This window comes from Pelodiscus sinensis, chromosome 11 (genome assembly GCF_049634645.1).
Source record: "Pelodiscus sinensis isolate JC-2024 chromosome 11, ASM4963464v1, whole genome shotgun sequence".
In the NCBI taxonomy this organism is placed as follows: Eukaryota; Metazoa; Chordata; order Testudines; family Trionychidae; genus Pelodiscus; species Pelodiscus sinensis.
Window position 1 is genome coordinate 835,297 of NC_134721.1, and position 13,024 is coordinate 848,320.

General features: G+C 46.5%; 1 protein-coding gene across 9 annotated transcripts in view; it reads right to left on the bottom strand.

Annotated features, from left to right (window-relative positions):
* The window catches only part of CFAP20DC (CFAP20 domain containing), a 219,110-nt gene that overhangs the window by 180,172 nt on the left and 25,914 nt on the right, over positions 1-13,024 (bottom strand). For 8 of the 9 annotated variants that reach the window (XM_025186465.2, XM_075938433.1, XM_075938430.1 and 5 more), the window contains one exon: positions 10,398-10,470. In XM_025186465.2, coding sequence (XP_025042250.1) covers positions 10,398-10,470 — 73 coding nt within the window. Of the gene's footprint in view, positions 1-3,662; positions 3,682-10,397; positions 10,471-13,024 lie in introns of those variants that run through there. The other variant, XM_075938435.1, reaches the window with a different exon arrangement.

A 13,024-nucleotide genomic window follows, 5' to 3' on the forward strand; every position in this document is an offset into this window, starting at 1 on the left:
GCCAAACCCCCGCAGGCGCATGCCCCAGGGCCAAACCCTGGGGCCGACCTCCACTCCTGCGGCGCAGGGAAACCCCTGTGCTCGACTCACCCTCCTGCGGTGCAGGGAAGCCGCCACACTCCTCCTCCGGGGCCAACGTCCCCTCCTGCAGCACACCACAGAGCTCTGGGAGGGCAGCAGCCAGCGCACTTCTGGAACCCCTGGAAGTGGCGCAAAGATGCAGGCAGGATTTCCGTCCACCCCCGGGAAGCCGGCACTATAATGGAGATAGGTAGTGGGGCTTCTCAAGAGTGGGGGGAAAATGGAGGGTGGGAGGGGGCCGAACGCCTCGCGATTGACTGGTCAAGGCCTTCCTTCTACTTTGAGGGAAAACTATTTTAGAGCTGAAACAAAATGCAGGAGTATGTAGCACTTTAAAGACTAACAAGATGGTTTATTAGGTGATGAACTTTTGTGGGCCAGACCCACTTCCTCAGAAGTGGGTCTGGCCCACGAAAGCTCATCATCTAATAAACCATCTTGTTAGTCTTTAAAGTGCTACATAGTCTGTATTTTGTTTCGGCTACACCAGACTAACACAGCTACATTTCTATCACTATTTTAGAGCTGTATGTGATATGCCCATGCTGAGGAAGTAGGGGATTATAATTTGCTCTAAACTTCTTGTCCTGCAGTCATTACAGGGAAATACTTAACTCCTGCACACAAACAGATTATTAATAGTGGTCTAAATGCAATTTCAATTGTTAAAAGTTTCAAGCAACAAAATTAAAATTAACCATAGTTTTACTAAAACTGCTCAACACTGATAACCTTTTGTTCCGCAGGATTTAATAATGCAGTGCAAACAAAAACTTGTCTTACAATTTTTTATTTTTCAACTCAAAAAAGAGAAAATCAAAGCATAAAGGGCTGAATAAAAATGATAAAGAACAGGCAGTAAGACAGTGAGGAAACAACTGAAATAAGACAAAAAGGTACACACAGCAGGGAAAAAGTGGAAGTGAGAAAAGGAACCTACTAAGCTTCAAATCCTATTTTTACAGTATGACACAATCTGGTACTTCCCTTCAGAAATATCACTGTCCCTGAGATATGGAATTTTATGTCAATCTTCCTGACTTCCACAAACATTGTATTTACATACAATTAAATGGTCAACTCCCCCATTAGGAAAAAATATCTAATTTTAATATATTTGCCTCACGTAATATTCTAGACCAGAGGTTCTAAATGTCCTCATTCTGGACTTCATCTAAACAGAAAGACTGCCTTGTGGAGACTTCTCTTCCAATCAAATTTGTGTGAACTACCTCTTCTCATCTGCAAGTGCTTAACATTCTTATCAATCACAGCAATTACTTGCATTCCTGGGTAATAGGAGGAAATTATGTATGTGTTTTAAACTTCTTTTAATTCAGTTCAGAAGGAGGAGCCAGTATTGTAAATTCTTATGTCCCAATGTATTTTGGCCCAGGACTTTCAGGACTTTCAACTTTTGGTGCCTCAGTTAAGGTACCCGACTTAAAACTTCTAAAATGGGCTTGATTCTTCAGCTACTGATGACCAGTCACTGAAGAGCCTGATATTCAGAGACTGAATGCTCATCAGTTTTTGAACAAGAAATACATGAACACAATTGTACAAGTTTTCTCATTAAGGAGCATCCTTTAAGAATTCTGTCTCCAGCTTATGGTAATTTTTGTAGTAAGTGATGGATTCCTTACATCTGCTTTATAATTTAAACCCCTCCAACGCATTATCAACAATCTACAATCTGTTCTGGAAAATGACCCCTCACTCTCAGAGGCCTTGGGGGAAAAGGTCAATTCTCACTTACAGACAACCCCCTAACCTGAAACAAATTATTTCTGGTAACCCACGCAACACATTTCCATCATAAGCATCCAGGAACCCACCCCTGCAATCAGCCCTAGTGCCAGCTCTGCCCACACCTCTACACAAGCGATTTCATCACTGGACCTAACTACAGTAGACTTCTGATAATCCGGCACCTTTTGGACCTAAGTGGTGCCGGATTATCAGATTTGCCAGAGAATTGGGAGGTCCGGTACAGCTGCACGGCTTAACAGCTGGCCAGGACACAATCTCCCTCCCTCTCCCCTCCCCTTTCCTCTTCAGGTCTCCTCTGTGCTGTAACCTGATCCTCCTCCCTCTCCCCTCCCCTTTCTCCTTCGCTGAAGCAAAACGCTCTTCTCCATACTGTAACATGTAACATGTAACATACTGTAACATGTAACATGGAGGTCAGGGATTGGGCTGCAAGGTCTGGGAGGGGGTTGTGACCTGGGGCAGGAGGGCGAGCAGGGATTTGGGCTGTGACTGGGGATAGGGGATTGGACTTGCAAGGTCTGGGAGGGGGTTGTGACCTGGGTCAGGAGTGCAGGAGGGCGAGCAGGGATTTGGGTTGTGACTAGGGGTAGGGGATTGGGCTGCAAGGTCTGGGTGGGGCTAGGAGTGCAGGAGCAGGGCTGCAATGGGTTTGGGCTATGTGGGTTAGGGCTGCCAGATTTGGCTGGAAGGTGTTTATTTGGGTGGCTCTCAGGCAGCAGCCCAGCAGGTTCCTTAGCCAGGCTCCCTGCCTTCCATGCCTTGCATGCCACTCGGAGCAGCTGGCTGTGGAGGCCATGTGCTGCTCTGAGCGCTCCAAGCTGGAGGAATTGGTGAGGGGTGGGTGGGATTGTGCTGGAGATGGGGGCAGCATGTGAAGCCTCCCACTCTTCCCCGTCAGGCTCACAGGATTCAGAGAAACTCATGGGGCAGTGTGCTGGGGATCCCACTGGGCTGCAGGCCAGATCCAGCGGCTTGGTATTTTGCCCACCCCGGCATAAGGAATGGAGTAGCACAGTGGTCTCCAACCTTTTTACACCCAAGATCACTTTTTAAGTCTCAGAACAGGTGAAGATCTATTGCCACGCCCCTTCCTTGAAGCTCCGCCTAAATTTCATGAGGAAATCTAATGTAAATGTACTGCGCAGGCGCGCAGTTTAGAGAGGGCTCAAGAGCTACTCTTAGCGCCCCTGAGATCTACCGGTAGATCGCGATCCACTGGTTGGTGACCACGGGAGTAGCAGGAACAGGATTATGATCAGCATGGGGAAGGCCAAAGGACTGGAGAGATGCAAGGCCTCATTACAAGCTTCTTACTGGTTGCAACACTCTTTAAGAAGGGTAAAGGGAATTTCATAGCAGTGTTATGTTTTGCCATTTGGTAAATATGTTTTTCCTATGTTGCAGACAAAGGTTTGCTAGTGCATGTGCATCTTTGATAACATCAGCAAAGCTCTTGCAAAAGCATTAGTCTGTTACTGCATACAGCTCAGGTCCTCCTACAAATCAAGCCTATTACAAAGATTAATTTTGGTTTTGATCCTAGCGCTGCACAGCATGTGGTTTATTTTAGTTCTTGGTAACAGGCTGCTGAACAAAAATAAAGGCATTTAGAATTTTTAGGATATGATCCACTAAATACAACGTCATATTTAGCTTTAGATGTACGCAGATGTAACGTCCATTTAAACCTGGCATGTGATAACTCAGTGGATTAGTAGGAGAGCTGCACTGTAAGTTGCATGAAGCACCATTAAGAGAAACTCATATTTTTCCTTCACCATTTGCTAGGCAGAGAGAGAGTTACTCACCCTGTGCAGTAACGTCTGTTCTTCGAGATGTGTGTCCCCGGGGGTGCTCCACTCGAGGTGCTGGGTCCGTCCCGGTGCCGCAAAACAGAGAAACTTCCATAGCAGTAGCCCTGCCAGCCTGCGCATGAGCTCCAGTTGCCTCACGCCGTTCGCGCCGTTACAGCTGAGTGCGGGCCGGCTCGTCAGTTTCCTCCCAACTGGAAGCATCTGAAAGAGATAAACAGACACTCCGAAGCAGGGAGGAGGGTGGGTCGTGGAGCACCCACGGGGACACACATCTCGAAGAACAGACATTACTGCACAGGGTGAGTAACTCTCTCTTCTTCGTCGAGTAGTGTCCCCGAGGGTGCTCCACTCGAGGTGAGTATATAGCAGTGGTCCAGCACTATTGGCGTGCTTCGGATTTATGGTCTCTGTGCTGTGGCCAAGACTGCTTGCGCCACAGCTGAATCATTCCTCAATATTTTTGCAAGAGCATAATGCTTGGCAAAGTTAAGAGAGGATGACCAGGTTGCTGCATGGCATATGTCCTGTAAGGGTACCCCTCTAAGGTACGCAGTATATGCGGCCATGCCTCTGGTGGAATGAGCGCGAGGTCGTCCTGGCAAGGATTTGTGCCGTAGGGCATAACAACGTGAGATACAGGAGGTGATCAAATTGGAAATACGTTGTGTGGAGAGCTGTTGACCCTTGGAGCGCTCCGCTGTAGCAATAAAAAGGCGCCGAGACTTCCTGAAGGCGCGTGTTCTATGCAGGTAGAAGGCCAGTGCTCATCTAACATCGAGGGTATGTAAACGTGAGTCTTCTGGCAAGGAATGAGGCTTCGGATAGAATGTTGGCAGACTTATGGGCTCGTTTATATGGAAGGGAGAATTTATCTTCGGAAGGAAGGGGGAATGAACGCGAAGCAGAACCCCTTGTTCAGAAAATAAAGTGTATGGTGGATCGTCTGAAAGAGCTGCCAACTCACTAACCCAACATGCTGACGTGATTGCTAGAAGGAATGACACTTTCATTGTGAGCATGCGCAGGTCGCAAGTTGCTAACAGTTCAAAGGGGGGACGAGTTAGTGCGTCCAGTACCAAAGATAAGTCCCACAGCTCCGGAGGGATTGTGAAGGTCGGATATAGGTTATCAAGTCCCTTTAGGAATCTTTTAACTAACGGGTGATCAAACAGCAACTGTCCGTCGATGTGCGGGCGGAAGGCCAAGATTGCTGCCAAGTGCACTTTCAACGAAGCATTTGCTAAGCCCTCCGTCTTCAGATGGAATATGTAGTCCAAAGTATGCTGCACCGGTAAAGAAAGAGGGTCAAAGTCCCTTTCCAGACACCATGCTTGGAACCAGTGCCATTTGTAGGTGTAGGCCTTGCGAGTGGTATGGAGTCTGCTATTCATCAGTACATGTTTCACTTCCTGAGAGCAAGTCATTTCTGGTGGCTGAAACCAGTTAGGAGCCATGCCGTAAGATGCATGCGATCGATACTTGGATGCAGCATCGAACCGTGCCATTGAGACAGTAAGTTGGGCCTCAGTGGAAGTCGCTGTGGCTGAGCGACCGACATGCTGGACAATTGTGTCAGCCAAGTCTGTCGAGGCCAATAGGGTGCTATGAAGATCACTGTTGCGCCCTCCGTCGCTATCTTCTCCAGTGCCCTCGGAATGAGAGGAAGAGGCGGAAACGCGTAGAGAAGTTGGTGAGAGCCCCAATTGAGCAGAAGAATTCTTGCCGGTACCCACCCGTGAACAATACTGATGACACTTTTTGTTGTGATGAGTGGCAAAGAGGTCTATACTCGGGAACCCCCAGAGATGGAAGAGACCATGAACCACTTCATTGTGTAACTCCCACTCGTGCTGAATAAGGAAGTGTCTGCTCAGGGCGTCGGAGATGGTATTGTCCTTGCCCGGGAGGTACGATGCGGTGAGGGTTATACCGTGGTGGATTGCCCAGTTCCACAGCCATATGGCCTCTGCGCAAAGGGATCGTGAACGCGCCCTGTCTTGTCTGTTGATATAGTACACCATGCATATATTGTCGGTGAGAATGTGGACTGCAAGACCTCGGATCCTTTGAAGGAAGTGTCTGCATGCGTTGAATACAGCCCGCAGTTCAAGGAGGTTTATGTGTTGCAGGGACTCCTGTGTCATCCAGAGCCCTTGAACTTGATGTTCCTGCAGATGTGCCCCCCAGCCGATCAAAGAAGCATCCGTTGTGATCTGTACTGTGGGTCTCCGTGCGTGGAATGGTACGCCTGATAACAAGTTTTTGGTGTTGTCCCACCATGCTAGTGAAGTGTTGATGCGTCCGGGAATGGACACTGTCTTGCTCACAGCGTGTACCCCCGGCGTGTACACCTTGAACAGCCAATGCTGGAGACTGCGTAGGTGAAGTCTCGCATGTGGCACCATGTATGTAGTGGCAGCCATGTGCCCCAGCAATTTTAGACAAGTGAGTATGCTGGATCTGGGAGCAATTGAGACAGTCTGCACCAAATCCTGGATCAACTGGAGTCTTGCTATAGGTAAGTACACTCTTGCATTCAGTGCATCGAGTCTCGCGCCGATAAATTCCAAGTCCTGACTTGGTGTTAGGGACGATTTGCCGAAATTGATTATAAGGCCCAACGTCTCGAATACTGTTGTGATGGTGGTCACTGCCATGCCACCTCTTGGCGAGTAGGGGCCTTTAGTAGACAATCGTTGAGATACGGGAAGATTGTAATATTGAGGCGTCGGAGGTAGGCAGCTACCACCGCCAGGGTTTTGGAAAACACCCGTGGTGCTGCTGACAGACCGAAGGGTAAGACGCGGTATTGGTAATGTTCTGTGCCCACTACGAAACGAAGGAATCGCCTGTGGGCCGGGTGAATTGCTATGTGGAAGTAGGCGTCCTGTAAGTCGAGGGACGCAAACCAATCCACTTTGTGGAGAGCCGGGATGATAGAAGCTAACGTGACCATTTTGAATTTTTGTTTCCGCAGGTAGCGGTTGAGTTGACGCAGGTCCAGAATAGGCCTCTAACCCCCTGATTTCTTCTGGGTGAGGAAGTACCGGGAGTAGAAACCTCTCCTCCGGAACTGAACGGGTACCCTCTCCACAGCTCCTATAATAAGTAGTCGGGACACCTCTTGCTGTAGAAGAATCTCGTGAGAGGGGTCCCTGAAAAGGGACGGGGAGGGTGGAGAGTGGGGGGGGGATGGAGTTGAAAGGGATGGCATATCCTGAAACAACTATGTCGTTGACCCATCGGTCGGTGGAAATCAGAGACCAGTGATGTTGATAAGGTCTCAGTCGATGATGGAATAAAGCTACTTGTGATGCTCCCGACAAAGGGGTTGTCCACAGTCCCTCGACTGACCCATCAAACTTGTTGCCGGCCCTGCTGTTGACCGAATGTCCTGCCAGGTTGCTGTCTTCGTTTCTGCTGGCGTTGCCTTGGTCTCTGTTGTTCATATGGCTTGGGGCGGAATGTTGCGTAAGAGAAGGGTCTCTGTTTATTATAGGGCGTATATCTTTTGCGTTTATATGGAGGCGTATACATCCCAAGCGTTCTAAGAGTCGTTCGGGAGTCCTTGCCCGAGTGGAACACCTGATCCGGGGACTGGGCGTAAAGAGACTGACGATCGAATGGTAAGTCTTCTACTTTGTTCAACAACTCTTTCGGGGCAGCTGCCTGGTGCAGCCAGGACACACGACGCATGACTACAGCAGTAGCCGTGGCTCTAGCTGCTGCATCTGCCGTGTCCAGGGCGATTTGTAGTGCTGTTCTGGCCGTTGTGTAGCCCTCCTGTATTACCGCCCTCAAGATCTGACGCTTGGAGTCTGGTAGGTGTTCTAGGAGGGGGACTAATTTAGAATAATTGTCAAAATCATGATTCGCGAGGGGAGCCGCATAATTACACATGCGGAGGACTGAAGTGGCCGAAAAATATACTTTCCTACCTAAAATGTCTAGGCGTTTAGCCTCGTCACTTACAGTGTTTTTATTCTGAGCCGTCTTCGATCTTTGTTGGGCGGCGTCCATAACAAGGGAATTGGGTTGGGGATGCGTAAACAAAAAGTTCATACCCTTTTGGTTTATAAAGTATTTCTTGTCCGCCCTATTGTTCGTCAGTAAGGAAGCGGCGGGAGTCTGCCATATATCATTTGCAATCTCCAAAACAGCCTCATCGAAGGGCAAAGCCAGTTTTGATTTTTGTGAGGACTGCAAGTTTTTCAGCAAAGGGTGTTGTTTTTTCTGTATATTTGTAGTTTGAATGTTCTGAGATTGCACAACCCTTTCAAAGAGCTCTTGAAACTGCTTGTGATCTTCCGTGGGGGATAATTCTCCAGGGAAGACAGCATCGTCCGGGGATGACGATGAATGATTGGCTGGAGACTCCGGTTCCCTATTCGGAGTATAGTTGTTTTCATGCCCGTCCTGATTAGTAACTGAGATAGTGTCTTCTGCAGATGCTGGTGGAATCGTTGGCGAAGGCGCGCGAAGCGTAGACGCTGGACAAGTGGGTTGTGGGGATTGTGATCTACGAGAATATCGATGGTGGTCATAGTAACGATCATAGTTGGGGAGTGTCTGGGAGAGTAGGCTCCGGACGCATCATACCGGTGTGAATATCTCGAATGTCTCGATAACCCCGGTGAGACCGAGCTGTCAGAAAAACGAGATGAAGAGCGAGAATAGTAGGAATAGCGTCGTTCATCATGGCAACGGTAGTGATGGTATGAGGATGATCGCTGAGGTGATGCATGGTAGTGGTCCTTGGTGGAGACATAACGAGGAGAACGATGGTTGTCTGAGCAAAATGAAGTTGGTGACCAGGGTCCTGGAGAGAACCGAGCTCGGTCAGGCGTGAGTGAAGGCGTCCGAACGCGCCTTGACCTGTATGGGACCTCAGTCAGCACCGAGTGATCAGCAGGAGAAGACGGTGCCATTTGAATTGATGTGGTCCCTGCCACCTGGCTGCTCTGCAAAGGAATCAGCGGTGCCGCGGGAGTTAAAGGCTGTGTCGGTGCCAGAGGCGGCAGCGGTGCAGAGGGCTGTACGGTGCCGATGATAGCCTGCGGTGCCTGAGTCTGCACTGTTGCTTGTGGCGCCGCTGGAGTCAAGGTCTCAGCAGTTGGCACCGTAGGCATGGGTGCCGGTAGAATCGTGAGTGGCTGCGCATGCGTGACATCAGCCGGCGCTGGGGCCGCCATTATCGGCTGTAACTCGGCCGTTGGGGCCGCTGCTGGTGCCGATTCCGCCTGCGGTCCTTTAGCAGGAGCCCACATCAGGTCTTTAGCGCTTGCAAAAGCCGGGGCTGAGGCACTACGGCCCTTGCCCATCTTCTCTGCCGGGTGCCTCGGCAAAGAGCCAGAGGTACCCGGTCTGTCCGGCACGCTCCTGCGCTGCGGTAGTCTAGTAGGTTTGTGGAGCTCCTTCGCGGGCGAGCGAGGCAGGTGCGCTCCCGAGACAGCGGGAGACGGCGTGGTCGTATCAGACTGAAGGGCTTTGTTAAATAAAATCACCCCCAGCCGCATTTCCCTATCGTGCCGAGCGCGAGCTGTCAAGTTCATGCAGTGAGGGCACTTCAATGGGATGTGCCCATCCCCTAAGCATTTAACACATTGCGAGTGCCCGTCTGAATCGGGCATTGCCTCCTGGCATTGGGAACATTTCTTGAAGCCAGGCATTTTATCAGATAGTAATAAAAGTCTTTTTTTTTTTTTAAAGGCTAACAACAGACTATAACTAGAACGGACCAAAAACCTGAGAATTAACTAGTAATAACTATTAACAACTAGTAACAACTACCCTAACTATAAACTGTCTGGTAACAGGTTTCTAAGGAAAAGTCTCCCTTTTCTCCTCAGGCGGAGAGGGAGCTCGTCCTAGATCCGTCTGCGGCCGCAGACGGTTGAAGGAAACTGACGAGCCAGCCCGCGCTCAGCTGTAACGGTGTGAACGGCGCGAGGCAACAGGAGCGCATGCGCGGGCCGGCAGGGCTACTGCTATGGAAGTTTCTCCGTTTTGCGGCGCCGGGACGGACCCAGCACCTCGAGTGGAGCACCCACGGGGACACTACTCGATGAAGAATAATCAGTTTACTGACAAGAAAATGAACAATCACTGTTTTTGGCTTGAGGCAGAATCTTTTTACATCAGTGAAGCTGTGAATTTTCCCATCATGCTTCACTACCAAGAATCCAACAGGCAAAAACATTATCTTCCAAAAGAACCAATGTGCTAGATTAGTAATGTACTGATTCCACTAAATGGACAGCTGAACAAAGTCAATGACCTTAATTCTCTTCTCCTTTAGGTATAAAAATAATTATTCTGAATGGGTCCTCCTAAACATTTTTAAACTTAACAGGTTTTTATCCTGCTAGAGGAAACCTAAATGTTTAATACACAACACTTTTGATTCTCTTCAACAGCTCAAGATGAATCTCATGCACTCATCATTTCCACCTCTATACTTTCATGTAGTCATATCTTGCTAAGTCTGTGTACTGCTACAATTATATTATTTTTTAAAATAGAATTTGCTTTCATTTTCAGGGAAACATCAGAAAATAGGGGTGTCTGACAAATAAGGATCAAATCAGCTTAATTGCTTCATGCTGATGTCATAAGTCACCACTCTTCAGTATGAAATCTGCCACATGTAATCAAAGGCTGTTGGTACTGGTTCACCTGATCACGTGTCTACCATAAATAAAATATGTTATGAAATTCTGTGTAGCTTACAGCAATTCAGTAGAGAAGTCTTGTCCCAACGGCACATAAATTTGAAGTACCAGAAACCGCTGGATCAGTCCAACTAGAAACAGACACAAAGAAATAAATGGCTATGGATGCACATACAAAGAAAACTCCACCATTTAGCAGTTCAATGATGTATAACTATACTGCTGCAATACCATTTCCCAAGGTTCACACAACATATGAAAACAGAAAAGAACTGAAGAAAACCAAATCAAACAGTAATAAAAGTATTGCTTTTCGAAAGTCCCATTTGTGGTTTTGGTGCAATTCTTATGAAAATAAAAGGAATTTTTTTTTAATTTACAGCTCTTCATTGTGTTCAGAAAGCATGTAAACAGCATATCCCACAAAGACACATAAAACCACAGAATCACAGCAAGATTATTATAAAAGCATGTGGCAATTATTCACACTGTTATGACAGTTTTAACAGTATTAAACGACTTAATCAAAAACAATAAATCATGAATACAATCCTAATTATGATAACCGTGAGCAACTGAAGCCATACGTACACGATGGGGCATTCTATCCTAGGAAGCAATGACACTGAAAAGGATTTGGAGACTGGAGCAGATAGCGGAAAATGAGCTCACGGAGTGATGCTGCAGCCAAAAGAATAAAGAGGTCCTGGGACTCAAATAGGGGAATCTAGAGCAGGAGTAGAATCCTTATTTTCCCTCTGTATTTGGCACTGGTTTGACTGCTGCTGGAATACTAGATCCAGTTCTGGTGTCCATAATTCAAGAAGGATATTGATGAATTGGAGAGGGTTCAGAGGAGCCATGAGAATAACTGAAGGATTAAACAACATGCTTTTTTTGTGAGGCTCAAGGAGCTTAATTTATAGCCTTTAAGAGAAGATTATGAGGAGACTTGATTATAGTGTATCTACATGGGAAACAAATATTTAATAATGACTCTTTGATCTCACAGAGAAATGTATAACAATATCCAAAGGCTAGAAGTTGAAACTAGACAAATTCAGAGAGCAAGTAAGGTAAAAAAAATAGCAGTGAAAGTAATTAACCATTAGAACAATCTCCAAAGGGTTGCCAAGGATTCTCCATCACTAATGATTGGATATTTTTTCTAAAAGCTTTACTCTAATAATTCTGAGGCAGTTTTGAGGCCCTGTGCTATTCAGGAGGTCAAATTAGATCGGGGTGGGGAACTTCAGGCCCGAGGGTTGGATGTGGCCCCTGGCTTGCCTGGTCCTGGCCCCCGAGGCTCAGGGCTCCCCTCAACCCTGCTGTGGGGCTGGAGTATACAATATCTATTAGTCTGGCCCCCCAGGTTCTGATGTGGGAGAAGAATGTGGGGAACATCTTTCTCCTTCTCAGTCCCTGACCCAAAAAAAGATTCCCTACTCCTGAACTAGAGAACAATAATCCCTTCTGGCCTTATAGTCTATGTGGCTTTCATGAGGCAAATCTAAATCTGAAGTTTAAAATAGAAGAAATTAGGGCTGTCAAGTGATTAAAAACATACCATTTATTGAAATATTTTGGATGCTTTCTACATTTTCAAATATATTGAGTTCAATTACTATACAGAATACAAAGTGTACAGTGCTCACTTTATTTTTAGTTCAGATATTTGCCCTGTAAAAAACAAAAGTAATATTTTTCAATTCACCTAATACAAGTACTGTAATGCAACCTCTTTTTCATGAAAGATCAACTTACAAATGTAGAATTGTATACAAAAAATTGTATTCAAATTTTTTTTAAAATATGTAAAACTTCAGAGCCTATAAGTCCACTCAGTCCTACTTCTTGTTCAGCCACACAAACAAGTTTGGTTTCAATTGTGCAGGAGGTAATGCTGCCTGCTTTTTGTTTAGAATGTCACCTGAGTGTGAAAAAAGTGTCACCTGAGTGTGAAAAAAGGCATTTGCATGGCATTGCTGTAGCCAGTGTTGCAAGATATTTATGTGCCAGATGCATTAAAGATTCATGTGTTCCTTAAGGCAGAGGACATGTCCATACTAATCATGATTTCTGTGCGATTACAATCCAAAGAGGCGCAGACCAACACATATTCATTTTTACCATCTGACTCAGATGCCACCAGAAAGCTGATTTTCTTTTTTGTTGGTTTGAGTTCTGTAGTTTCTGCATCTCAGAGTTGCTTTTTAAGACTTCTGAAAGCATGGCACAGACCTTGCCTGCTCAGATTTTGGACAAAACTTCAAATTCTTAAACTTTCGGTCGAATGCCATAGCCATTTTTAGAAATCTCACATTAGTATCTTCTTTGTGTTGTCCGAGACTATTATAACATGAAATATATAGCAAAATGAAGGTAACATACTCCCCACAGGGAGTTCAATCATAATTTTAATGAATGCATCATTTTCTTTATAAGCATTGTTAGCATGGAAACATTTCATCTGTAATGGTGTCCGAACTATAAATAGCATACAAACTGGTATGTAAATACCTTGCAATGCCGGCTACAAAAGAGACATCCAACACCCTTTCTCACTTTCAGGTAACACTGTAAATCAGGCTTTGTCTACTTGGCACATTGCTAGAAGGCAAGCAGTGTAAACGCTGTATGTCTACAGTTTTGTCTACACTAGTTTTACATGGTTTTGTTTTTGAG